The sequence below is a fragment of the Salmo salar genome, chromosome 01, assembly GCF_965601325.2.
Source record: "Salmo salar chromosome 01, fSalSal1, whole genome shotgun sequence".
NCBI classification, from domain to species: Eukaryota; Metazoa; Chordata; class Actinopteri; order Salmoniformes; family Salmonidae; genus Salmo; species Salmo salar.
Genome location: NC_138291.1, coordinates 35,351,645 through 35,378,405, shown reverse-complemented (window position 1 = coordinate 35,378,405; position 26,761 = coordinate 35,351,645). Strand labels below are relative to the sequence as shown.

Here is a 26,761-nt window from a genome sequence, read left to right as displayed (position 1 = left end):
TGTAAAACCATGTGTCCCCCCTCCCCCTCACAACACCTATAGATATACTGTAAAACCATGTGTGTCCCCTCCCCCTCACAACACCTATAGATATACTGTAAAACCATGTCTCCCCTCCCCCTCACAACACCTATAGATATGCTGTAAAACCATGTGTGTGTCCCCTCCCCCTCACAACACCTATAGATATACTGTAAAACCATGTGTCCCCCCTCCCCCTCACAACACCTATAGATATACTGTAAAACCATGTGTCCCCCCTCCCCCTCACAACATCTATAGATATACTGTAAAACCATGTGTGTCCCCTCCCCCTCACAACACCTATAGATATGCTGTAAAACCATGTGTGTCCCCACCCCCTCACAACACCTATAGATATACTGTAAAACCATGTGTGTCCCCTCCCCCTCACAACACCTATAGATATACTGTAAAACCATGTGTCCCCCCTCCCCCTCACAACACCTATAGATATACTGTAAAACCATGTGTGTCCCCTCCCCCTCACAACACCTATAGATATACTGTAAAACCATGTGTGTGTCCCCTCCCCCTCACAACACCTATAGATATACTGTAAAACCATGTGTCTCCCATCCCCCCCACAACACCTATAGATATACTGTAAAACCATGTGTGTCCCCTCCCCCTCACAACACCTATAGATATACTGTAAAACCATGTGTCCCCCCTCCCCCTCACAACACCTATAGATATACTGTAAAACCATGTGTGTCCCCTCCCCCTCACAACATCTATAGATATACTGTAAAACCATGTGTGTCCCCACCCCCTCACAACACCTATAGATATACTGTAAAACCATGTGTGTGTCCCCTCCCCCTCACAACACCTATAGATATACTGTAAAACCATGTGTGTCCCCACCCCCTCACAACACCTATAGATATACTGTAAAACCATGTGTCTCCCCTCCCCCTCACAACACCTATAGATATACTGTAAAACCATGTGTGTGTCCCCTCCCCCTCACAACACCTATAGATATACTGTAAAACCATGTGTGTCCCCTCCCCCTCACAACATCTATAGATATACTGTAAAACCATGTGCATCCCCTCCCCCTCACAACACCTATAGATATACTGTAAAACCATGTGTGTCCCCACCCCCTCACAACACCTATAGATATACTGTAAAACCATGTCTGTCCCCTTCCCCCTCACAACACCTATAGATATACTGTAAAACCATGTGTGTCCCCTCCCCCTCACAATACCTATAGATATACTGTAAAACCATGTGTCTCCCCTCCCCCTCACAACACCTATAGATATACTGTAAAACCATGTGTCCCCCCCTCCCCCTCACAACACCTATAGATATACTGTAAAACCATGTGTCTCCCCTCCCCCTCACAACACCTATAGATATACTGTAAAACCATGTGTGTCCCCTCCCCCTCACAACACCTATAGATATACTGTAAAACCATGTGTCCCCCCCTCCCCCTCACAACACCTATAGATATACTGTAAAACCATGTGTCTCCCATCCCCCCCACAACACCTATAGATATACTGTAAAACCATGTGTGTCCCCCCTCCCCCTCACAACACCTATAGATATACTGTAAAACCATGTGTCCCCCCTCCCCCTCACAACACCTATAGATATGCTGTAAAACCATGTGTGTGTCCCCTCCCCCTCACAACATCTATAGATATACTGTAAAACCATGTGCATCCCCTCCCCCTCACAACACCTATAGATATACTGTAAAACCATGTGTGTCCCCTCCCCCTCACAATACCTATAGATATACTGTAAAACCATGTGTCCCCCCTCCCCCTCACAACACCTATAGATATACTGTAAAACCATGTCTCCCCTCCCCCTCACAACACCTATAGATATACTGTAAAACCATGTCTCCCCTCCCCCTCACAACACCTATAGATATACTGTAAAACCATGTCTCCCCTCCCCCTCACAACACCTATAGATATACTGTAAAACCATGTGTCTCCCATCCCCCCCACAACACCTATAGATATACTGTAAAACCATGTGTGTCCCCACCCCCTCACAACACCTATAGATATACTGTAAAACCATGTGTCCCCCCCTCCCCCTCACAACACCTATAGATATACTGTAAAACCATGTGTGTCCCCACCCCCTCACAACACCTATAGATATACTGTAAAACCATGTGTCTCCTTTCCCCCTCACAACACCTATAGATATACTGTAAAACCATGTGTGTCCCCACCCCCTCACAACACCTATAGATATACTGTAAAACCATGTCTGTCCCCTTCCCCCTCACAACACCTATAGATATACTGTAAAACCATGTGTGTCCCCTCCCCCTCACAATACCTATAGATATACTGTAAAACCATGTGTCTCCCCTCCCCCTCACAACACCTATAGATATACTGTAAAACCATGTGTCCCCCCCTCCCCCTCACAACACCTATAGATATACTGTAAAACCATGTGTCTCCCCTCCCCCTCACAACACCTATAGATATACTGTAAAACCATGTGTGTCCCCTCCCCCTCACAACACCTATAGATATACTGTAAAACCATGTGTCCCCCCCTCCCCCTCACAACACCTATAGATATACTGTAAAACCATGTGTCTCCCATCCCCCCCACAACACCTATAGATATACTGTAAAACCATGTGTGTCCCCCCTCCCCCTCACAACACCTATAGATATACTGTAAAACCATGTGTCCCCCCTCCCCCTCACAACACCTATAGATATGCTGTAAAACCATGTGTGTGTCCCCTCCCCCTCACAACATCTATAGATATACTGTAAAACCATGTGCATCCCCTCCCCCTCACAACACCTATAGATATACTGTAAAACCATGTGTGTCCCCTCCCCCTCACAATACCTATAGATATACTGTAAAACCATGTGTCCCCCCTCCCCCTCACAACACCTATAGATATACTGTAAAACCATGTCTCCCCTCCCCCTCACAACACCTATAGATATACTGTAAAACCATGTCTCCCCTCCCCCTCACAACACCTATAGATATACTGTAAAACCATGTCTCCCCTCCCCCTCACAACACCTATAGATATACTGTAAAACCATGTGTCTCCCATCCCCCCCACAACACCTATAGATATACTGTAAAACCATGTGTGTCCCCTCCCCCTCACAACACCTATAGATATACTGTAAAACCATGTGTGTCCCCACCCCCTCACAACACCTATAGATATACTGTAAAACCATGTGTCCCCCCCTCCCCCTCACAACACCTATAGATATACTGTAAAACCATGTGTCTCCCATCCCCCCCACAACACCTATAGATATACTGTAAAACCATGTGTCTCCTTTCCCCCTCACAATACCTATAGATATACTGTAAAACCATGTGTGTCCCCCTCCCCCTCACAACACCTATAGATATACTGTAAAACCATGTGCGTCCCCACCCCACCTCGTGCAAACATGACTGTTGCTGCATCGTCTGTTATTTATGATTATTACATTTTAGTGACGTAACGCCTTGCTTTCCTCGTGACATTGTCCTCTTATTGTTTGTTGTGTCTCGTTATGTGATCTATGCGGACGATTAGACTGATGCATGTACTGCATCTGCAGAGAGAGAAAAGGGAGCTCCTGTGATTGGCTGGAAATGACATCACTGAAGGGTTACTGGTGATGAGGCTTTCCTTGCAAACACATCGTCGTCTACCCTCCTCTCCTCTGCTCGTCCTCCCATCCCCCTCTCCATCCTCTCCTAGGAATGTTTATGTCATTGTTTTACACTGACTCAAGGTATATGGGGTTGCTCTTCAGCTTTTGCAGGGGTAAGACTGCACAGTCCAATGCAGTGATAGACAATGGAGAAGTGTTATACAAGCAACGTCCTCCCTCTTCTCTCCCTCAATCTCTTTAATGCCTCCAATGCTGTGGCTCTGTTCCTCCACTCATAACCTCTACCACTCTCCTCCACCCCCTCTTTTTCCTTCCTTCTCTCTTTCCTTCTCTTCTTTCTCTCTGCATCCTGTACTGTACCATTCTCCTCAACTCATAGCCCACACATTTCTCTCATCAGCACCCACTCTCACCCCCTTCTCCTCCTCTCTCACTTTCTCTCTCTCTGCACACGACTCTGCTGCTGGCATGCAGCTGCATGACATCATTTGGGCTGGTGCGATCCCTCCCCCCTCTGTGTCTAATAACAATGCACCTTGAGCTAATAAAACCACCTCTCTCTACTGCATGCTGTATTGTTAATGTGTTTGTTTTATTTGCCTCCCTGAGCTGCTGCACTCCACAGTCCCTGCCCTTATCCCCCTGCCTTGCAACGCTAATGTATTATGACATCAATTCGAATGCACCTGACTTCTCGCCTTGAGGGCACGATCATTAATATGAATGTTTCCCGCTATTAATGCTTGTGAGTCTTCACACAGAAATACAGATTTTTATGTCTAGAGAATTTATTTGACGTAAATTGGTGGATGGCTCAGGTTCCTTTCATCCTATTGTATCACATTTGCCTTTATCCCTTTTTTCTCCAGCTACTAGTCTCTCCCTGTTTATTCTGCGAACACTGATGGATGCCATGGCCGTGCTGGGAGTCTGTGTTCCTGATGTTCTTAGAGCACTCAGTGTTCTGTTCCAGATATCACTTCCATGCATGGCATCATGGGACATGTAGTTTATTAAGGGGATCTAGCTCTGTGGAGTCTCACACTAGCCTAAAGATTGTCAGTACGGGGTTGGACAGTCCTGGTCCCACAGTGCTGCAGGGTCTGCAGGTCTTTGCTCCATCCCAGCACTTACTAACACATCTGATTAATAGTAATGGTGCTGGGGTGGAATAAAACCTGCACACTCTGCATGTTAAGTAATTGTTTCCATTATATTACGGAATTAATTATTGATCGCTATTTAAAAAGACCCTTTACATCTCAACTTCATTTCAGGTCCTGTTATTGAAATAACATTAAAACTGAGACACTTGTAGGAGAACCAGAAGAACAGGTGGACCGTTTTAAAGAGCCGTCAACAGGCTGTGTGTGTGTGTGTGTGTGTGTGTGTGTGTGTGTGTGTGTGTGTGTGTGTGTGTGTGTGTGTGTGTGTGTGTGTGTGTGTGTGTGTGTGTGTGTGTGTATGCATGTGTGCATGCGTGCGTGCGTGTGTGCGTGCGTGCGTGTGCGTGTGTGTGCGTGGGTGGGTAGTAGCAGATCCACACAAGGCTGTTTGCGAGGTGAGTGTTGTTTAGTCATCCAGAGCTCTGGAACTGAAAATGATGAGACAGATCCCTCGGTTCTGACAGTAATAGATCTGACATTTACTGCTAAAATCTGACTGACTCAAACCAGTCACAACCAGCCCCTTAATTCAACATTATTCACATCTGATTTTGCAACTAACTTTTCGTTCAGATTGCTATGTATGCGTAGTAAAGGAAAAACTCCATGCAACGCTCATGCAAAATCACTGAAACGTTTCAGTCAGTGACCGCCATCAGACTCCCAAAGCACTACAAAAGTCCTCTCTGACCAGTAGCGGTGCGTGAGTAAAATCACTGGGGAAGCCAAGCCAGGAAAAAAGCCATATTACATCCTGTGTTGAGATAATTGAGTTGTTTGCTCTATAACCCGTTAGTTCACACGCCACCGTGATATATAATAAGCCCGAGACGACAAAAAGACAGCAGTCACAGTAGCTGAATAAATTCAACCACACGTTTGTTTCATCAGAAAGAGCGACTTACACTTTGTGCTCCATTCATAGTTTCTGTTTTCAGTACTTCAGCTCAGTGTCATACAACATGAGTAGACATGACCAGTGTTTTCATTCACTCAATTATCAAGAAATTATGAACTCATGAATCAGGGCCGGAACGAGTGCTTTTGGGGGACCGACCTCCAAGGTTTTTGCTTGTTTTGGGAAAATAAGCGAACTTACTACATTTCAACACATTTTGCCAAGGTGCAGAGAGATAAATGCTAATTCCCTGCAATATTACACTTTTTGTTATGGGACAGAGACAGAGACATTTTCTTTAGCTGTTTTATAGCTCATCACATGCTTTTGTTCACATTTTGCCATGTAGCTGAGAGAAAATATTGGAGTTTTAAAGCAAATTTCCTGATTTTCTACACATTTCGCCATGAGGCTGAGAGAAAATGTTGCAGTATTAAACCTAATTTCCTGCAACCCCCCTAATTTCTGTCTTTTCATGTTTCCCATCTTTATATGCATTGAACTGCTGTGACAAACATCTGTCCTTACATATCCTTTGTGACTGGTGACTGTGCTATTATCCACCTATTTACTGTATTGCTATTATCTTGTTTCTGTCACCATTTAGGATGTATCCATCCTTGCAGCTTGCCTCCACTCAGTAAACGCTAAAGAACACAACCTCACCCCCAGCTCATTCCTCCTCCACATTACCCCCGTCCCCTTCCCTCCACCATCTCTCCAGCCAATCAGGAGCCTTGATTCCTCTGGGCCAATGGGATGGCTGGGAGGTGATGTCATGCAGTAATAGCTGGTTGTGGTGCTGATGCTGCTGAGAGAGCAGCCCAAACAGCAGCAGAACAACAGAGAAAGAGGGAAAGAAAGAAAGAGAGATAAAGAAACAAAAGGAGAGTACCACCAACATTGCTCAGCACAGGGTGAGTCCATCTAAGCTACTGAAATAACAAACAAAAATATGAGATGTTGCATCCAGGATATAGTCCTATTATATTCATTTCAAAGCTGTTTTCTTGTATATTTTGCTAATTTAAGTGTGTATGTTGTGCATTCTCTAAAGATTGTTCTGTTTCATATCTGAAAAGACTTTAGCCACAGAAAACAGAGTGTATGCATGGGATGCCTCTCTGCCACAGATGATGGACATTCTCTGTGCAGCATTGACTATGACATCACCAGAGTTGCACAGGGAGTTTACCTCACCTCAGTTGTTCAAGTGTGTGCACGTGCACCGTGTCTGGCTGCACAGATTATCCACAGATAGATTGAAACGTAGTGAAACAACAAGAAACAGTCTGTCCCAGATGATTTTGTAAAGTGGCTTCGGTTCACCGACGTACAGTTTATGCAATTCATACAGTGTGCGTTACTAACTATGCATTTATTACAAAATGCTTTACTTGTTGAAGAAATAGCTTAAAGTGAGAAAGAAGATGCTGATGATCAGTACAAGATGACTATGAGATGACTTTGGTTATGCAATGAGGAGATTGTGAGTCTAAGATTAGGATCGAGATATCAGTGCTAACTATGGGATTCCTTTTTTATTGGGATTGACTGGTGATAATGAAATCTGTACGATGTGTGTATTCATCTACACTGTGGGAAGAAATGTGTTTGTGCATGCGTTCATGGTGCGTGCGTGCGTGCGTGCGTGCGTGCGTGCGGTGTGTGTGTGTGTGTGTGTGTGTGTGTGTGTGTGTGTGTGTGTGTGTGTGTGTGTGTGTGTGTGTGTGTGTGGGCCTTTGGTTCCCTCCTACTCCTCCTACTCTCTCCCTGTGTGGTGCCTTCCTGTTCTTTCAACACGGCATGAATACTCACTCAGAAATATTGAGGAAACAAAATAACAGGCAACACACTTCATAGAAAAATTAAGCCGCTGTAAGTCATAAAAGCATGTTGAATTCAAGTAGGTGAAGGATTGAATATATTGCAGACTCTTTCTACAGTCAAGCCTCACAGTAGGCAGGTTCAACAACAGCAATGTTCAATGTGGAACAGTAGTCCTGCAGTTAGTCATGACTGAAGGTTTTGAGTATGTAAGGGGAATGTATTGTGTGGTCTAGTGGCCTAGCTACTGTTGTGAGGTAGCTTTGTGTAAGTGTGTGAGATTAGGGGCCAGTGAGAAAGGAGTGGATGGAGAGAAAGAGAGAGGAGAGAAAAGCAAAGAAAGTGCGAGAGAGAATATTCATATTCCCTGTGGGTGGATTCTTTTGTTGTCTTTGTGGTGAAGTGAATAGACCACAATTGAGTCACAGCAATTGCTTGAAGAGCAGGAGCTAACACAAATGGAAAGATTATTATGATGCTATTATCAAGTATCTCTTTTTCTCTCCATCCATCACTTTCTCCTTTTTGCTGTAGACAATAAGGCCTGTATCTTATGTGAGCAGGATAGATAGGCCCTGCCTTGTTTAATTATATAACAAAAGCGTACCATCATGCTCTGGTAATGTGTGATCTGTCCACCTGATTATCACGAGGAGAGAGAGAGCTTAGTGGTTAGGTCACTTCTGCAGCAGAATGCAGATGGTGCTCTCACCCAATCCCCATCCTCCTCTCTATCTCTTCCTCACCCCTCCCTCTCTCTTTTTGTGACAAGCATAAAGGGCTCAAATGCTCTCTATAAGTGGGTTTGAATAAAGGCTTTACAGTAGTTCACAATGGCCCGTTTTATTGTAATGGTAATGGAATTCTGTTGCTGTACAGGGATTTAACATGTGTTTGCAGATTGCAAGGTCTGATGTTAATCAACTTTTTTTGTCTCCCTTTTAGGACTATCTGATTCACCACAGTGTCTTTAGAAGATAAACAAGAGGCAGAATGACTCTCGCAGGTAATGTATGTGTGTTTGCATGTGTGTGAGAGGGAGAGGGAGAGGGAGAGGGAGACATAGATTCATGCTAATAGTCTTCTCTCCCCTGCAGCCTACAGAGACAAGATACGGGAGCTCCCTCTAGTGTCCATCTTCTGTTCCTGCATCCTACCTGAAGCCAAAGAAAAGCCCTCCAAGAAAGGCAAATATCTTTACACAATTTTCCCACAATCCACCTGCAAGTCCCACAACACACCATAGACGCCATTTCATTCAATGAGCCAGCAATCAGCTTACTAAAATTATTGTTTTTGATGCAGCTACACAAATGGAACCCCGCCCCCTCATTGGTATTCTATTTCCTTTGGGTCCTTCCTTTATACAATGTCACACTTTTCTTAATCTCTACCCTCTGCAGATGTGGTGGACCTGAATCTGTGCATCATCAGGGACATGGAGGTGATTGAGCTGAACAAGAGGAGGTCCGGCCAGGCCTTCGAGGTCATCCTGAAGCCCCCCTCGTTTGACGGGGGTCCGAACCCTCTCGCCACCACACCTCCACGCAGGGAGCCCTCCCTGGAAGAGATCCAGAGAAAGCTGGATGCCGCTGAGGAGAGGAGAAAGGTGAGGGGTCAGAGGTCAGGGGTCAAGAGGGAAAGAAGGCCAACATTGACTGTTTCTAGATTTGTATGGTGGAGATGGGAATGTTCACAGAATGTTGGTCAGAATTGAATTTTTCCAGTTTGGTGGGGAGATGGAATCCTTAGAGTCAGGTGTACAGAGTTGAGCAAGACTGCTTTGCATCATTGAAGAGATAGGGACTCTGGTCTCTGATCATCCACTCACCCCTCCCTCTACCCTTCTCTATCGCACCCTAGTGCCAGGAGGCTGAGTTGCTGAAACACCTGGCTGAGAAGCGGGAACACGAGCGTGAGGTGGCCCAGAAGGCCCTGGAGGAACACAACAACTTCATTCGGCTGGCCAAGGAGCGCATGGAGCTGCGCATGGAGCACAACAAGGAGAAACGGGAGGCACACCTGGCCGCCATGCTGGAACGCCTGCAGGAGAAGGTAGAGTTACACTCAGCTGATACCCAAGGCAGGATTGGGGTCTATTCCATTTCAATACAGGAAATGCATTGATGAACATTGAAATGGAATTAACCCCAACCCTAACTCTATCTCCTTTGTTTTTTGTTTGTTTTTCATCTGTCATGGATAATATCATCAATATTCTGTCAGAATAGTTCTATTTGGTTAAGATATTTTCTTTTTTGTGATGTTAAAGTTCAGAGTGCTGTGTATTACCTCTATGTAATGGAGGTGGTTTGAAAAACAATCAAGACATATTTGAGATACACTCTACTGACTAGTCATCCATAGAATATCATTACCTCTGACCATTATTTTGTTGATATGAAACGGACGGGAAGTCTAAAGAGAGGTGTCTGTGTTTCTCTCTTTCAGGACAAGCACGCTGTGGAGGTGAGGAAAAACAGAGAGCACAAGGAGGAGAGCGAGTAGAGAGAGAGATGGAGACAAAGAAAGAGAGCCCGTGGTGCCTTTGTTTTGTTGCGTGAGAATAGGAGGGAAGAGAAGAGACAAAATAAAGAGACTAGCATGACAGGTTCTCAAAATGGACATGGGAGTTGAAGTAGGAGAAGTGCACAGAAGGCGGTTTCCTGGAGAGACAGAAAATCAAGTTGTAGTTTTGTATTGCTCTTGAGTGTAGCGGAGTATAAGAGCGCTATGCATCATTTAGTAGCTAATTACACCTTCTGTAGGCTTGGTATTTATAATAGACCTTGAACACATCCTTATTTGCAAGAAATCAAAACATAGCTTACCCTTTTAAAGTTCTGGTCAATAAAATCACTGACACATACACTTCAATTTAAAGCATTCTACACATCGTGTTTGTCACACTTTCCGCCACTTTTTGGCATGTTAGCTTATGTACAGTACATAAATAGTCATTGAATGGGATACTGATGCTACCGGCTTCGCAATTTATATCTATTTCAAATAAGAAAGCTCCTTGATCTGAAGTGTTAATTATCTCCGTCTTTATTCTGTAGTCAATGGCTGTTGTGTTTCACTGCGGTGTGTAGTGTAGTGTTGATTGTGCACGGCTAGTTTCTTTGGTGTTTTTTCAGACATAGTAGATTTGAATATTAGAGGAATAGACTGTTTGCACTAATATGTATCAGTTACAGATGTATGTGATGTATCACTCAATATCAATTTAAAAAAGTACAACATCTGTATATGAGACCCTTGTTGTTTGTATGTTTACTTACATGTGCACTAGTCACGTGTGTGCGCTTGTGTCTTTATCTAACTGTCCTATCTCTGAACTCTGTGTTGTAGGTGTCATGACGGCCTGATCACAACACGAGCTGAACTTATTTTGGAAGCCATTTTGAAGGGCGTTCGCCAGCCTGTTCAGACTGTAGCCCTCTGGGTTCAGTCGTTTGGAGAAAAGACTGAGACTATGAGATTCTAATGATGACACATGAGAGAGGTGGTTAAGTCAACGACTGAAGCGGATTGGTCAGTGTGCCCTGCTTTAGGAACTGATCAGTACAACCAAAAAGATATTAAAAGATCGAGCTGAAACATATGACAAAGGATGACGTCATTGCTCCCTTCTTCAGTGTTCTGCTCAGGATTCTCTCTGTGCTTTGCTGACGTGCCAACAGTGCCAACGGTGGGTGTGAGTGTGAGTGTGAGCGTTTCCGTAAGGATGAGCGTGAGCATGAGCGTGTATGCTTCAGTAAAAACACTTTGATATCACACATTTTGCTTTGAGCTCACACCTGCAGGCAAGGTTTTAACTTAAATGTCCTTATGAGTTTGGTTTGTAAACTTGAGTCTGTCAGAGCCAACATCATTGTAAATCTACTGAAGCAAATGGAGGTCAGGGAATGATGTGGCTGCTTGTTGATGTACAGAAATTGTGCTCTATTTTAGATGCCAAAAGAGAATTAAAGGAGTTCTGTTTTGAATTGATCATGTGCATTTCTTTATTCAATAAATACCAAAATATCATCCAATACATTAAATAACCCAAAAATAAATAGAACCACATACTGAATAAATACATAATTAATTTTGTGATTTAAAGCTCAATAGAAAATATATCCATACTTGATTATTCAAATCGATATTTCATTGACATAGAGCCAAAGCTCCATAAAACGAACACACAAATACTTTCAATGAATGTGGGGATCGAACCTACAACCTTGGTATTGCCAACACTCATGGCCCAACAAGCTGCACCACCAGGTTTGACCTCACCACACTGATATCATTACTGTTGGTGCTCAATGCTAGGCCTGACACATGTGCAGCCCACCACGATGATCTTTGACTCCAGCCGGTAGTAGTATCTGTCCACGCTCCCCATCACCTTCCTCAGGACCAGGATCTGGTGGTAAATGGGTTTGGACTCCAGGCTTCTGTCCTCCTTACCCGCGACGTTCAGACAGCCCTCCAGAGAGCACCTGACCTCCGAGATGGTTTGGGGAAAGCGGGACTCATCATAGGTGGTGCTGGAGAGACAGAGAGAGAGAGAGGAGATAGAAAGAGAGGGGGAGAGGATGATATTAGAGATCACAATGTATTCAACAGAGCACAGCTGGGAATTCAGCCTTTTTTTAAGCAAGCTTCCTAAAGTATGAAAGGCATATTTCATATAAGCATATAGCATGTTCCTATTTTATTTTATTCCTTACTCTGTAAGTGTTCTTAGGTATTTTGAAAGGCTAAAATAAAATGTATTATTATTATTATTTTGAAAGGCATATAAAAATATATATATATCCCCCCAAAAATTGTCTGTGTGTATTGTGGTATTTCTATTGTGTCTATGTAAGCTCGTTGCAGGTCCTCACTTGGTAGTCCATGGGGAGATCGAGTGGTTCCCAATGGATCTGACGAGACGGGAAGGAATCAAGTCGCTCGGGTCCAGGTGCAGGGGGACAGTTATTGTGTTTGGAGCTGAAGGCTCTACAGGCTTATTGTGTCCCTGAAGGTTTCTCTGTGAGCATCTCCCTGTCATCCCTGGATGAACGTGGGGGGCTGCCTCTGCACCCATCATCATCATCTCCAATAACCCCATTAAACACAGCACCTGAGGAACAGAGGGACTGTTGGTGGCCTGGTATCACCTCTGAATGAAGGCATATATAGGACAGTTTTGCTAAATTTGTTGCTAAATATGTTTGCTGATTTACACTATGAGCCAGGCAAATTCAACAGCAAAACATAAAACATAATCTTTACTCAATTATGAACCCAATAACGTAAAATGGATAATCAAAATGAAAGAACTGAACTTCAAAACAATTTCAACTTCTTGCTCAGCAGATACAGACACCAGTGGCAAACTCTGCTGATATCTTGAAGATACTCAAGTAATCACTTACCATCAAAAAGTGTACGTTTGAAGTAGAACCCATGATTTGTTTGTTAGTCTTGTCGTCCTCAGTGGAAGGTCGTTGCTGTGTTGTAGCCTTGGTCTGGTTGTCTGGTTGTCTCACAGTGTTCTGCTCGTCTTTTTCTGCTGCTGTGTTCTGGTTCTGTTAAGGTTGTCTGAGGTGATGCTGTAGGTTTTATACTGTAATGGCTGTGTGTCTACTCAGGAGTTTCACTTCCTGTAATGCTGCGATTGCCTTTCATCCTCTGCTTAATGCTTACTCGCCAACCACACAGCGTGAAAAGTGGTACACGTAGTTACTGCTGTCATCTATGGAAATCTTGGTAACAGTTTACTTGACACCCAGCGTCATAAAACGTTATGGCACTGTCGTAACCATGTCATAATATGTCATAACAGTGACATAACTTGTCATATCCTGTTTTAATATGTTCATAATACTGTCATGACACAGATCTTTAGACCTGTTGTGAGATACTGTATATTGTGTTATTTTATGATTGGTTAGGACACACACCTACATAAGAGTGTCAAAACCCACAAAAGCTACCACACAAGGCAAAACATGGCTTTACACCATAGCCTACATGTCAAAAATATATTTATGTCATATAAATTTTATTATTAATTGACCATATTAAATTATTGCACACACCCCAATGCTCTGTGGCTGATGACTGGGATGATTGCAGGAGCAGGAATCAGGAGCAGGACAAGACACCCTCTTTTTGACTGATGATTGACATAAGGGCATGTACATGATAGACCTATCTGGCTTATATGATTATATGATGGTCATAATACTTAGTCCAAGTAAAGTGACACAGGATGGTCATAATGCTTCATGACAGTGTCATAAAGTGTATTTCCTACAAGTTATTTAAAATAGGATGAAAGAAAACCTGACTGTAAATAATTCATTACAACAACAAGAAAGGATTTAAGAAACAAACTTGCAAACAAAAGGGAACTTCTTGGTAGGGAAACATATTATTTAAAATAAATGTGGGTTTTGACACCCTTATATAGGTGTCATAACCAGACATAAAATAACGCAATATATGTTACAACAGTTGTGAATATATGGGTCAAGACAGTGTTATGACCATATTATGATACTTTATGACAAGTTATGTCAGCTGTTATGACATATTATGACATGGTTATGACTGTGTCATAATGTGTTAGAATACTGAGTGTCAAGTAAAGTGTTACTGAAATCTTATTGTCATATTCTGGGAATTTCAAGTCTATTTTGGGGTCCATAATAGGCCAGATAACTTTGTTCCATGACAAAGTCAGTTGCAAAAGACTGTTAATGACAAGTATTATCATTATTATCATTAGTGTTATGTAGGGCTCAACAATGCGTTTGCCAAGTCATTTGATACTGACATTAGCCAACCAGCCAGCCGTGGGAAGCTGTATGGTTATGGGCCAGATCGTGTCAATAGTTCTGATAGGTAGGAAGATGTCTATGTCACAGCAACAGTATGTCAGTTTAAACAGCCATTGTCAAGCCATGTGATTGTCATGGCCATAGGAGTCTACTGACTTTATGTTGTTGATTATATTATATTAGATCAACTCAATTAATTTGGTAATGTGCTTAAAATGATGTGTGTGGCAAACTGTGTGCTTAAAACAATGTGATTAAAATGATGATGTGTGTAGATAATGTTTTTCTGAAATTTGACATCAAAATCTTTGTGAGATTTTCACTGTCCTGGGAAAATAGCACACCCAAAGTTAAAATCGTATCACAGTAATAATACAACTATATGTATATAGACACTGCATACTTCCTCGCACTTGATACTCCCACGCTTCAACACTCAGAACCCAATAGAACCAGCAACTGGCCTGGATTGTCATGCCGATCATTATGTAACCATGGGTTCAGATAGACAGCACTGTGAGTTTTCAGCCTCACATTTCTTGCCTTGTCATGGTTTTGTTTTTTTCCTCTTGAGATGATGAACATGATGAGATGATGACCATGATATCGAGACAATGCGGTTACATTTTGTATTATTTGCATTTACACAATGGCAGCAAGGGTAGATTCCCAACTATTCATGGTATATCATATCTACTACAGGCGTAGGATCCTAGTTTGATCACTCTTTTGCTGCTGATAATTTTCCTGGACAGCAGGAAATGCACACTTGTAATATATTTGAGGTTTAAAATGGCTTCTAAAGTTTGTAATTCCCGTTTTAAAATGTCAGACTTGATTTTCCTTAACGAAAACCCCTGCAAAATATGTCCATTAATTATAATCCACATTATAATTCACATTTCCTGTTGCTGCAGAATTATTTTCCTGCTGTAGAAGAATTGGCTCAAATTTAGATCCTACATCGGTAGATGTGTCTTGAATGATTAATTTCACCGTACAAGGTTGAACACTGACACAGTACGTCCCAAATAGCGGGCCTGGACATGACTAGTTCCACTAGGGTCACAGCAAAGAACTGAGTTCAGGCCAGTCACATTGGTTTGATTCATTTTAAGAGACAAGAAAAATCTTTAGGTGGGTCATTTACAGCCCTTTCTGAAATAAAGGGTTATATTCTCTTAGTTGCAAAACAATTTGATATCCAGTTCGTGATACATAAAAAGCTATGCTACGCTATCTCAGAGCTGAAGCAATGGAAAGCGAGGGATCTCGGCGCGAGTTCAGGTACTTCAGTAAGGCTTGACTGGCTTTGATGTGGCTCAGATCTTCTAGGACTTAGTTTCCCCCCTTTGTTCTGTCAACACAATCTAGGACACCACTGTCAGTCAAAATGTGGATGTCAGGCACAGGGTTAACCTACATGGGGTTTTTTAAACATCCAGGAATCTCTGAAGTTGTTTCCTCCTCTTCCGCTAACAGCCAACCAGTGTGGGCTAAGTAATATCCAGGAACCACGGGGGGAGACCCAAAAACATTTTATCGATTAACTTTTTACTGCACTGGGCTAAATCAGCGTCACACAGAGTGTTTATTGGTAGTCATAAACAAATCTACTTTGAAACAAAAGTATACACCTCACACACATGGTTATGGGCTTAAAAAAAGAAGACACCTATACCATAATTTTGAGTTTACATCCCAATTTTACACTTTATATACATCACAGAAGACTGAAATTTAACTAAACCGTTTGACATAAAAACACAGTTAATTGTGAAATTATGAAAAATATTAAGAACATTCCACCCATAAGGCTACTAGGTCATTTGACTGCAGGAAAAGGCTACACGTGTGTATCTGTGGCAGACACTGGTCAATCAAGAGCTTAGAACAGGGCACAAATATATTTGCACTTTGCTGACTTTTGGTTAGAAACTGAAGATCTCGTACAACGCTGTGTACTACTCCCTTCACAGAACAGCGCAAACAGTCTCTAACCAGAATAGAAAGAGGAGTGGGAGGCCCCGGTGCACAACTGAGCAAGAGGACAAGTACATTAGAGTGTCTAGTTTGAGAAACAGACGCCTCACAAGTCCTCAACTGGCAGCTTCATTAAATAGTACCCGCAAAACACCAGCCTCAATGTCAACAGTGAAGAGGCGACTCTGGGATGCTGGCCTTCTAGGCAGAGTTCCTCTGTCCAGTGTTTGCATTCTTTTGCACATCGTAATCTTTTATTTTTATTAGCCAGCATGAGATATGGCTTTTTGTTTGCAACTCTGCCTAGAAGGCCAGCATCCCAGGGTTGCCTCTTCACTGTTGACGTTGAGACTGGTGTTTTGCAGGTACTAAGGGAGCAGTACACAGCGTTGTACGAGATCTTCAGTTTCTTGGCAATTTCTCGCATGGAATAGCCTTCATTTCTCAGAACAAGAATAGACTGACGAGTTTCAGAAGAAAGTCTTTGTTTATGGCCATTTTGAGCCTGTAATCGAACCCAGAAATGCTGACGCTCCAGATACTCAACTAGTCTAAAGAAGGCCCGTTTTATTGCTTCTTTAATCAGAACAACAGTTTTCAGCTGTGCTAACATAATTGCAAAAGGGTTTTCTAATGATCAATTAGTCTTTTAAAATGATAAACTTGGATTAGCTAACACAACATGCCATTGGAACACAGGAGTGTGTCACGGGTGTCATAAGGATTGGACCAAAATGCAGCGGGAACGTGTAAACTCATCTTCTTATTTTATTAAAGAAGGAAAACAAAAGAAACACGTATGCAAAAACAACAAATTACATTAAACAGTCCCATCAGGTGCACGTACACAAAACAGGAAACAACTACCCACAAATCCCATAGAAAAACACCCCTCTTAAATAGGACCTTCAATTAGAAGCAATGAGGAGCAGCTGTTTCCAATTGAATGTCAACCCAATAAACACCACATAGAAATAGACATACTAGAACTAACATAGAAATAGACTAACAAGAACATAGCCCAACAAACCCCGAAACACTCTAAACAAACACGCCCTGCCACGCCCTGACCAAACTACAATAACAAACAACCTCTTTTACTGGTCAGGACGTGACAGAGTGATGGTTGCTGATAATGGGCCTCTGTATGCCTATGTAGATATTCCATTAAAAATCAGCCGTTTCCAGCTACAATAGTCATTTACAACATTAACAATGTCTACACTGTATTTCTGATCAATTTTATGTTATTTTAATGAACAAAAAAATAGCTTTTCTTTCAAAAACAAGGACATTTCTAAGTGACCCCAAACATTTGAACGGTAGTGTATATCATATTATTTTTCTATGTTGTATTTTGTTGTATCATGGGTGGCAGTTATATCAGAAGCATTGTATTTGTCTACATACACACCTCCTCTCTCTAGATAGAATGGGGTCACAGAAGTGCTGATGCACTTCCCACAAATAAGTCTCTCTTGAGTCACAGCAGCAGACTAAGAACGAAACCTCGACACCGTCCGACCAGACCACACAAGAGGACGCTTGGAACCACATCACACAGATTGTGATATAACAGTTAGAGGCGGGGCCAGCAGGAGAGACACAGGAAGTTGGTAGGTCCATAAAAGGAAAGCAATGTAATGTACAGTACAATACCCGTCAGCTCCAAAAGTCCAAGGATAATGAACAGTAATATGCTGCTTTGTCTGTTTTAAAAGGTTGTAGTCAGTGGTGTAGTGGTGCCTGGAGAAGTGGGTATACTCAGATTTTTCCCAAAATTTCCTAAATGGCCTGCCCGGCGAAGGAAATGCGCCCTGTGTGAAACATTCTATGAGAAACAGTGGCATACACTCTAAATGATCTAAAATGATGAATCCCATATTGGTTTTTCACAGTCAGGCCAACCCATGCTGTACTGTGCAAGTAGTGTAATACTATTGAAACAGATAAATGAGGTTATCAACTGAGTCGGAAGGTTTTTACTCTCAAAGTCACACTTCTTTATATAGAAACACAACACAATTAGATTAGTCCAATGTTTAAACCACATCAGGAGACCAGTTTTGAGGTCTGGGAAAAAACTAAGAAATGTAGATTTTTTTTGTGTAGTTACCCTTTAATTCATGTGTGCAGGCACCTACAGTAGCACTGTTGTTTGGTTCGTGTTTCTGTAGCACATGAGATTAAGTTTGAAAAACAAATGGCCACTTGGATTGATGCAAATGCCAGGTAGATTATATAATTTTGCCATGTAATCAAATCAAATCAAATTTATTTATATAGCCCTTCGTACATCAGCTGATATCTCAAAGTGCTGTACAGAAACCCAGCCTAAAACCCCAAACAGCAAGCAATGCATGTGAAAGAAGCACGGTGGCTAGGAAAAACTCCCTAGGAAAAACTCCCTAGAAAGGCCAAAAACCTAGGAAGAAACCTATGAGGGGTGGCCAGTCCTCTTCTGGCTGTGCAGGGTGGATATTATAACAGAACATGGTCAAGATGATAAAATGTTCATAAATGACCAGCATGGTCAAATAATAATAATCATAGTAGTTGTCGAGGGTGCAACAAGCACGTCCGGTGAACAGGTCAGGGTTCCATAGCCGCAGGCAGAACAGTTGAAACTGGAGCAGCAGCACGGCCAGGTGGACTGGGGACAGCAAGGAGTCATCATACCAGGCAGTCCTGAGGCATGGTCCTAGGGCTCAGGTCCTCCGAGAGAAAGACAGAAAGAGAGAAAGAGAGAATTAGAGAGAGCATATTTAAATTCACACAGGACACCGGATAAGACAAGAGAAATACTCCAGATGTAACAGACTGACCCTAGCCCCCCGACACATAAACTACTGCAGCATAAATACTGGAGGCTGAGACAGGAGGGATCAGAAGACACTGTGGCCCCATCCGATGATACCCCCGGACAGGGCCAAACAGGCAGGATATAACCCCACCCACTTTGCCAAAGCACAGCCCCCACACCACTAGAGGGATGTCTCCAACCACCAACTTACCGTCCTAAGACAAGGCAGAGTATAGCCCACAACGATCTCCGCCATGGCACAACCCAAGGGGGGGCGCCAACCCAGACAGGAAGACCACGTCAGTAACTCAACCCACTCAAGTGACGCACCCCTCCCATGGACGGCATGGAAGAACACCAGTAAGCCAGTGACTCAGCCCCTGTAAAAGGGTTAGAGGCAGAGAATCCCAGTGGAAAGAGGGGAACCGGCAAGGCAGAGACAGCAAGGGCGGTTCGTTGCTCCAGCCTTTCCGTTCACCTTCACACTCCTGGGCCAGACTATACTTAATCATAGGACCTACTGAAGAGATAAGTCTTCAGTAAAGACTTAAAGGTTGAGACTGAGTCTGCGTCTCTCACATTGGTAGGCAGACCATTTCATAAAAATGGAGCTCTATAGGAGAAAGCCCTACCTCCAGCCGTTTGCTTAGAAATTCTAGGGACAATTAGGAGGCCTGCGTCTTGTGACCGTAGCGTACGTGTAGGTATGTACGGCAGGATCAAATCGGAAAGATAGGTAGGAGCAAGCCCATGTAATGCTTTGTAGGTTAGCAGTAAAACCTGGAAATCAGCCCTTGCCTTAACAGGAAGGCAGTGTAGGGAGGCTAGCACTGGAGTAATATGATCAAATTTTTTGGTTCTAGTCAGGATTCTAGCAGCCGTATTTAGCACTAACTGAAGTTTGTTTAGTGCTTTATCCGGGTAGCCGGAAAGTAGAGCATTGCAGTAGTCCAGCCTAGAAGTAACAAAAGCATGGATTAATTTTTCTGCGTCATTTTTGGACAGAAAGTTTCTGATTTTTGCAATGTTACGTAGATGGAAAAAAGCTGTCCTTGAAACAGTCTTGATATGTTCTTCAAAAGAGAGATCAGGGTCCAGAGTAACGCCGAGGTCCTTCACAGTTTTATTTGAGACGACTGTACAACCATCCAGATTAATTGTCAGATTCAACAGAAGATCTCTTTGTTTCTTGGGACCTAGAACAAGCATCTCTGTTTTGTCCGAGTTTAAAAGTAGAAAGTTTGCAGCCATCCACTTCTTTATGTCTGAAACACAGGCTTCTAGCGAGGGCAATTTTGGGGCTTCACCATGTTTCATTGAAATGTACAGCTGTGTGTCGTCTGCATAGCAGTGAAATTTAACATTATGTTTTCGATTGACATCCCCAAGAGGTAAAATATATAGTGAAAACAATAGTGGTCCTAAAACGGAACCTTGAGGAACACCGAAATTTACAATTTATTTGTCAGAGGACAAACCATTCACAGAGACAAACTGATATCTTTCCGACAGATAAGATCTAAACCAGGCCAGAACTTGTCCATGTAGACCAATTTGGGTTTCCAATCTCTCCAAAAGAATGTGGTGATCGATGGTATCAAAAGCGGCACTAAGATCTAGGAGCACGAGGACAGATGCAGAGCCTCGGTCTGACGTCATTAAAAGGTAATTTACCACCTTCACAAGTGCAGTCTCAGTGCTATGATGGGGTCTAAAACCAGACTGAAGCGTTTCGTATACATTGTTTGTCTTCAGGAAGGCAGTGAGTTGCTGTGCAACAGCTTTTTCAAAAATGTTTGAGAGGAATGGAAGATTCGATATAGGCCGATAGTTTTTTATAATTTCTGGGTCAAGATTCGGCTTTTTCAAGAGAGGCTTTATTACTGCCACTTTTAGTGAGCTTGGTACACATCCGGTGGATAGAGAGCCGTTTATTATGTTCAACATAGGAGGGCCAAGCACAGGAAGCAGCTCTTTCAGTAGTTTAGTTGGAATAGGGTCCAGTATGCAGCTTGAGGGTTTGGAGGCCATGATTATTTTCATCATTGTGTCAAGAGATATAGTACTAAAACACTTTAGTATCTCCCTTGATCCTAGGTCCTGGCAGAGTTGTGTAGACTCAGGACAATGGAGCTTTGGAGGAATACCCAGATTAAAAAGGAGTCCGTAATTTGCTTTCTAATGATCATGATCTTTTCCTCAAAGAAGTTCATAAATGTATTACTGCTGAAGTGAAAGCCATCCTCCATTTGCGAAGGCTGCTTTTTAGTTAGCTTTGCGACAGTATCAAAAAGAAATTTCGGACTGTTCTTATTTTCCTCAATTAAGTTGGAAAAATAGGATGATCGAGCAGCAGTGAGGGCTCTTCGATACTGCACGGTACTGTCTTTCCAAGCTAGTCGGAAGACTTCCAGTTTGGTGTGGCGCCATTTCCGTTCCAATTTTCTGGAAGCTTGCTTCAGAGCTCGTGTATTTTCTGTATACCAGGGAGCTAGTAACTTATGACAGATGTTTTTAATTTTTAGGGGTGCAACTGCATCTAGGGTATTGCGCAAGGTTAAATTGAGTTCCTCGGTTAGGTGGTTAACTGATTTTTGTCCTCTTACGTCCTTGGGTAGGCAGAGGGAGTCTGGCAGGGCATCAAGGAATCTTTGGGTTGTCTGAGAATTTATAGCACGACTTTTAATGCTCCTTGGTTGGGGTCTGAGCAGATTATTTGTTGCGATTGCAAACGCAATAAAATGGTGGTCCGATAATCCAGGATTATGAGGAAAAACATTAAGATCCACAACATTTATTCCATGGGACAAAACTAGGTCCAGAGTATGACTGTGGCACTGAGTAGGTCCAGAGACATGTTGGACTAAACCCACTGAGTCGATGATGGCTCCGAAAGCCTTTTGGAGTGGGTCTGTGGACTTTTCCATGTGAATGTTAAAGTCACCAAAAATTAGAATATTATCTGCTATGACTACAAGATCCGATAGGAATTCAGGGAACTCAGTGAGGAACACTGCATATGGCCCAGGAGGCCTGTAAACAGTAGCTATAAAAAGTGAGTGAGTAGGCTGCATAGATTTCATGACTAGAAGCTCAAAAGACGAAAACGTCAAAGTTTTTTTTTTGTAAATTGAAATTTGCTATCGTAAATGTTAGCAACACCTTCGCCTTTGCCGGATGCACGGGGGGTATGGTCACTAGTGTAACCAGGGGGTGAGGCCTCATTTAACACAGTAAATTCATCAGGCTTAAGCCATGTTTCAGTCAGGCCAATCACATCAAGATTATGATCAGTGATTAGTTCATTGACTATAACTGCCTTGGAAGTGAGGGATCTAACATTAAGTAACCCAATTTTGAGATGTGAGGTATCACAATCTCTTTCAATAATGGCAGGAATGGAGGAGGTCTTTATACTAGTGAGATTGCTAAAGCGAACACCGCCATTTTTAATTTTGCCCAACCTAGATCGAGGCACAGACACGGTCTCAATGGGGAAAGCTGAGCTGACTACGCTGACTGTGCTAGTGGCAGACTCCACTAAGCTGGCAGGCTGGCTAACAGCCTGCTGCCTGGCCTGCACCCTATTTCATTGTGGAGCTAGAGGAGTTAGAGCCCTGTCTATGTTCGTAGATAAGATGAGAGCACCCCTCCAGCTAGGATGGAGTCCGTCACTCCTCAACAGGCCAGGCTTGGTCCTGTTTGTGTGTGAGTCCCAGAAAGAGGGCCAATTATCTACAAATTCTATCTTTTGGGAGGGGCAGAAAACAGTTTTCAACCAGCGATTGAGTTGTGAGACTCTGCTGTAGAGCTCATCACTCCCCCTAACTGGGAGGGGGCCAGAGACAATTAATCGATGCCGACACATCTTTCTAGCTGATTTACACGCTGAAGCTATGTTGCGCTTGGTGACCTCTGACTGTTTCATCCTAACATCGTTGGTGCCGACGTGGATAACAATATCTCTATACTCTCTACACTCGCCAGTTTTAGCTTTAGCCAGCACCGTCTTTAGATTAGCCTTAACGTCGGTAGCCCTGTCCCCTGGTAAACAGTGTATGATCGCTGGATGATTAGTTTTAAGTCTAATACTGCGGGTAATGGAGTCGCCAATGACTAGGGTTTTCAATTTGTCAGAGCTAATGGTGGGAGCCGTCGGCGTCTCAGACCCCACAATGGGAGGAGTAGAGACCAGAGAAGTCTCGGCCTCCGACTCCGACTCGCTTAATGGGGAGAACCGGTTGAAAGTTTCTGTCGGCTGAATAAGCGACACCGGTTGAGCATTCCTACAGCGTTTCCCTCCAGAAGCCATGAGAAAGTTGTCCGGCTGCGGGGACCGTGCGAGGGGGTTTATACTAACGTTACTATCTGTACTTACTGGTGGCACAGACGCTGTTTCATCCTTTCCTACACTGAAATTGCCCTTGCCTAACGATTGCGTCTGAAGCTGGGCTTGCAGCACAGCTATCCTTGCCGTAAGGCGATCGTTCTCCTGTATATTATAAGTACAACGACTGCAATTAGAAGGCATCATGTTAATGTTACTTAGCTTCGGCTGTTTGAAGTCCTGGCGAACCATGTCCAGATAAAACCTCCGGGGTGAAAAATTTGAATGAAAAAAGTGTAGGCATAGGTTACTTTGTAGCCAGTTAACATTTAATTGGGAAGGTTTTACCAGGTTAGGACTATCATTAGCATGTCTATATTTTTTATGTCCTTAATAAATTGTTTGAAACCTGGACGTTTTACTTCATATTACGAAGCATGTGTTATCTTGCTCAAAGTAGTCTATAGCCAAAATCCCACCATAGAAACGTGGAGGCAATAATTTTTTACGAAGACATCCTCATATGCGTTCTCCTGTTCTATTCTTTCAAATGTACTTAATTGTCTTGCAGTGAAAGGCATGATCCTAATCATATGAGCAACCCATGATAGTTGTTGCATCTTTATCTCTCCTCTTTCTACATTTCTAACCGATATTCCCATCTCTGTCCTCTTGCATGTGCGGAACGCATTTTAGAACTATGTTTTCCTGTGTTAGAATCTGTGTTAAACTTGCAACATTGTTATACTAGAGACATGATACACCAGGAGTAATACTATAGTATCTGAGGAGTGATAGAGACTGGTTTTTACATCAGAAGTTAAATGGTTATCTGTTGGAGCCAGATGCTTTGGAATGTGCTGGGTAGAGGGGAGGGTGTTAAGGGAGTGCTATGGGTGATATGGGTGGAGAGCTTTGGATTAGGCATCAAGGGGGTTGAGGTCAGGTCAGGTCACCTTAAGGGAGGAGGAACGGTTTATTACCCCATCATTTCGTCTTCCTGTCGAACCATAACAGATGTCAGGGTTGGAGAGAAGGAGGAGTGCATCTAAATTGGAGTATATATACTTGTGTTGGTGGAAACATGTTTTGTCTAATGCAGCTGTATTGATCCTCTGGGAAGAATAAACTTGGTTAAGCTTTCATAGTGTCCGTAGAGTTTTTTACTCTGAGAATTAGAACCTAATACCTGCTAATTGCATTTTAGAACATTCTCTCATAGGCCTACCGCCGTGTGCACATTGCTGGGCCTAAAATGTGAAATAATACTTTATCAAAATTTTAAGCTAAGCATTATGATCTGTTTCATCATTCTTATTTAAGTGATACACGTATACCTCCACTACACTACTTTGATAAGCATCATGGGGATTAAGAAGTGAGTATACGCAATGCCCACTGAAAAATAAGTGAGTGGGAGAATACCTGTGCATAGCCTCCACTAAAGCATCTCCCTCTCTCTCGCTCTCTCCCTCCATGGGGCAGCATCTGACTGTGTGCATGTGAACGTTTCCCAGGTTGAGAGGGTTGAGAGGGTGGTGTATGTAACCTGTTTTAAAATGGGACAGTGTCTAGATACAGTCAGCCTTTCACTCATCTGTGCAGTGGTTGGGTAGTAAAGAGCACACGAGGATGGCCTATCATTGGAGGCATCTATTTAGAACAGAGTTTCATCTCGATGGAGAGATAGTAAAACTGTTGTGTAGTTGTGTAGTCTAGAGTGTACAGAATGACTAGACTACAACTGGGTAGGAGGAGGTAGGAGTATCTCACAACCGCTGCTTCTCTGTTATCTGTTCGGTTGATCGCTGAGATAAGAGATGCATGCAACAGGCTACAACAATGATCAACAAAGGGGTGTAATGTGTTGCGCTATAATGTCCTACCAAGCAAAAAGGCAGTAACTGTCCATAGCGTGGAACTGAGAAAAATGGCTTCAGTTTTTAATTGTCCCTGACCTCTGAAATTACCTTTGACCCTTAAACGGCAGTTACTGCCTTTTTTCTTGGCATGATATGTTACAAATTGCAGGTTAATACCAAAGCAAAAAGCAGCATCTGCCATTTTCATTTGTTAGTTTATTATACTTCTCATTTATGCTATTAATAAAAGAGCAGTGGAGTTACTGACAGTGTAACGGAGTTGAAACTGCATCCTTTGTGTGTCTTCCACTAAGATACCAGTTGCATTTATATGGAGATGTAGGTTCTGGTCAGTCACATGACATACTATGTTTTACAAGTAGCCCATGTCTTGTTATAAGAATACATGTGAAAAGCAGTCCTAATGCACCCTCACATAGCAACTTTGATCCCCATAGATACTATAATCATCTAGGCCACAGGGATTGGTGGAAGTCATTTTCGCAAAACAATTTCTTCCCGCATTCAAGTAATGATGGCACCAAAGCAGACACATTGAGCACACGTTTGGCATGCCAAAGCTTGTTGTGTTAATAACATACGCCACCAACAAAGGTGATGGATACAATTTTGGATTTTAACTTTCCTGACCAGGACAGTCACTCAATACTGGAATATAAAAGAGAACCAGAAACCCTGGACATGTGACTAGATATATTATTAATGAGGTAGCAATGCTGTGTGTGCGCTCAACTGGAAAACAAGGGTGGTAGGGGCGCGTCAGTTCTAGCGTGGTGGCTGTCACAGGCTAGACATCGTGTGTGTGGTGTACTGATTCAAAGAAACCTTCAGATGAAATGTCAGAATATAATTCATTATAGGGCTAATAGATTGAAGTTAGTATCATTTGCAGCTCTCCTCTAATGGGAGCCGGTAGCATTGTTAGTCTATGCTCACTAGCTAGCTAGCTAATTAATTTTGTTCTCAGATCTACTTAGCTAGTGTCTGGGTGTCTGCGTTTCAGAGAAAGTTCAACCACCATTTCCCCTCGGGAATGCTGTGCCATGTTGTTGTGTCCCTAGAGCTGTCAGTTAGTGTCATACAGGTTTGATTGCATCACCGTTAGAATAAAATGATATGATACCAAGGTAAAAGGCAGTAACTGTAGCCAAGGGCAGGTTGAAACCAAGCTAAAAGGCAGTAACTGTAGCCAAGGGCAGGTTGAAACCAAGCTAAAAGCCAGTAAGTTCAGTTACTAATATGACCCCAATTTTCTCCAAAACACAACACAATAGAGGCAGGATACTTGTCCACATGACTAAGCATGTATTTAATGTAGCAAAAATTACATTAACTCATTTTCGACAATCATGTACACCATGTAGGTCCCCGGGACCAGC

General features: G+C 42.8%; 2 protein-coding genes across 3 annotated transcripts; one reads left to right on the top strand and one right to left on the bottom strand.

Moving 5' to 3' along the window:
- Positions 1-6,531: 6,531 nt before the first annotated feature.
- On the top strand, positions 6,532-11,549 carry LOC100196046 (stathmin-like 4). 2 transcript variants are annotated; one of them, NM_001141075.1, is given in 7 exon segments: positions 6,601-6,649; positions 8,505-8,565; positions 8,657-8,746; positions 8,963-9,168; positions 9,423-9,614; positions 10,011-10,028; positions 10,914-11,549. In NM_001141075.1, coding segments are annotated over 6 exon segments (528 nt in total). In that variant the 5' UTR covers positions 6,601-6,649; positions 8,505-8,552; the 3' UTR covers positions 10,923-11,549.
- il17a/f1 (interleukin 17a/f1) lies at positions 11,545-13,128 on the bottom strand. The gene is made up of 3 exons (XM_014192555.3): positions 12,977-13,128; positions 12,443-12,681; positions 11,545-12,100 (listed from the first exon to the last, which is right to left on the bottom strand). The coding sequence occupies exons 1-3, from the start codon at positions 13,007-13,009 to the stop codon at positions 11,860-11,862; spliced, it is 513 nt and encodes a 170-aa protein (XP_014048030.3). The 5' UTR covers positions 13,010-13,128; the 3' UTR covers positions 11,545-11,859.
- Between the last annotated feature and the right edge of the window lie 13,633 nt (positions 13,129-26,761).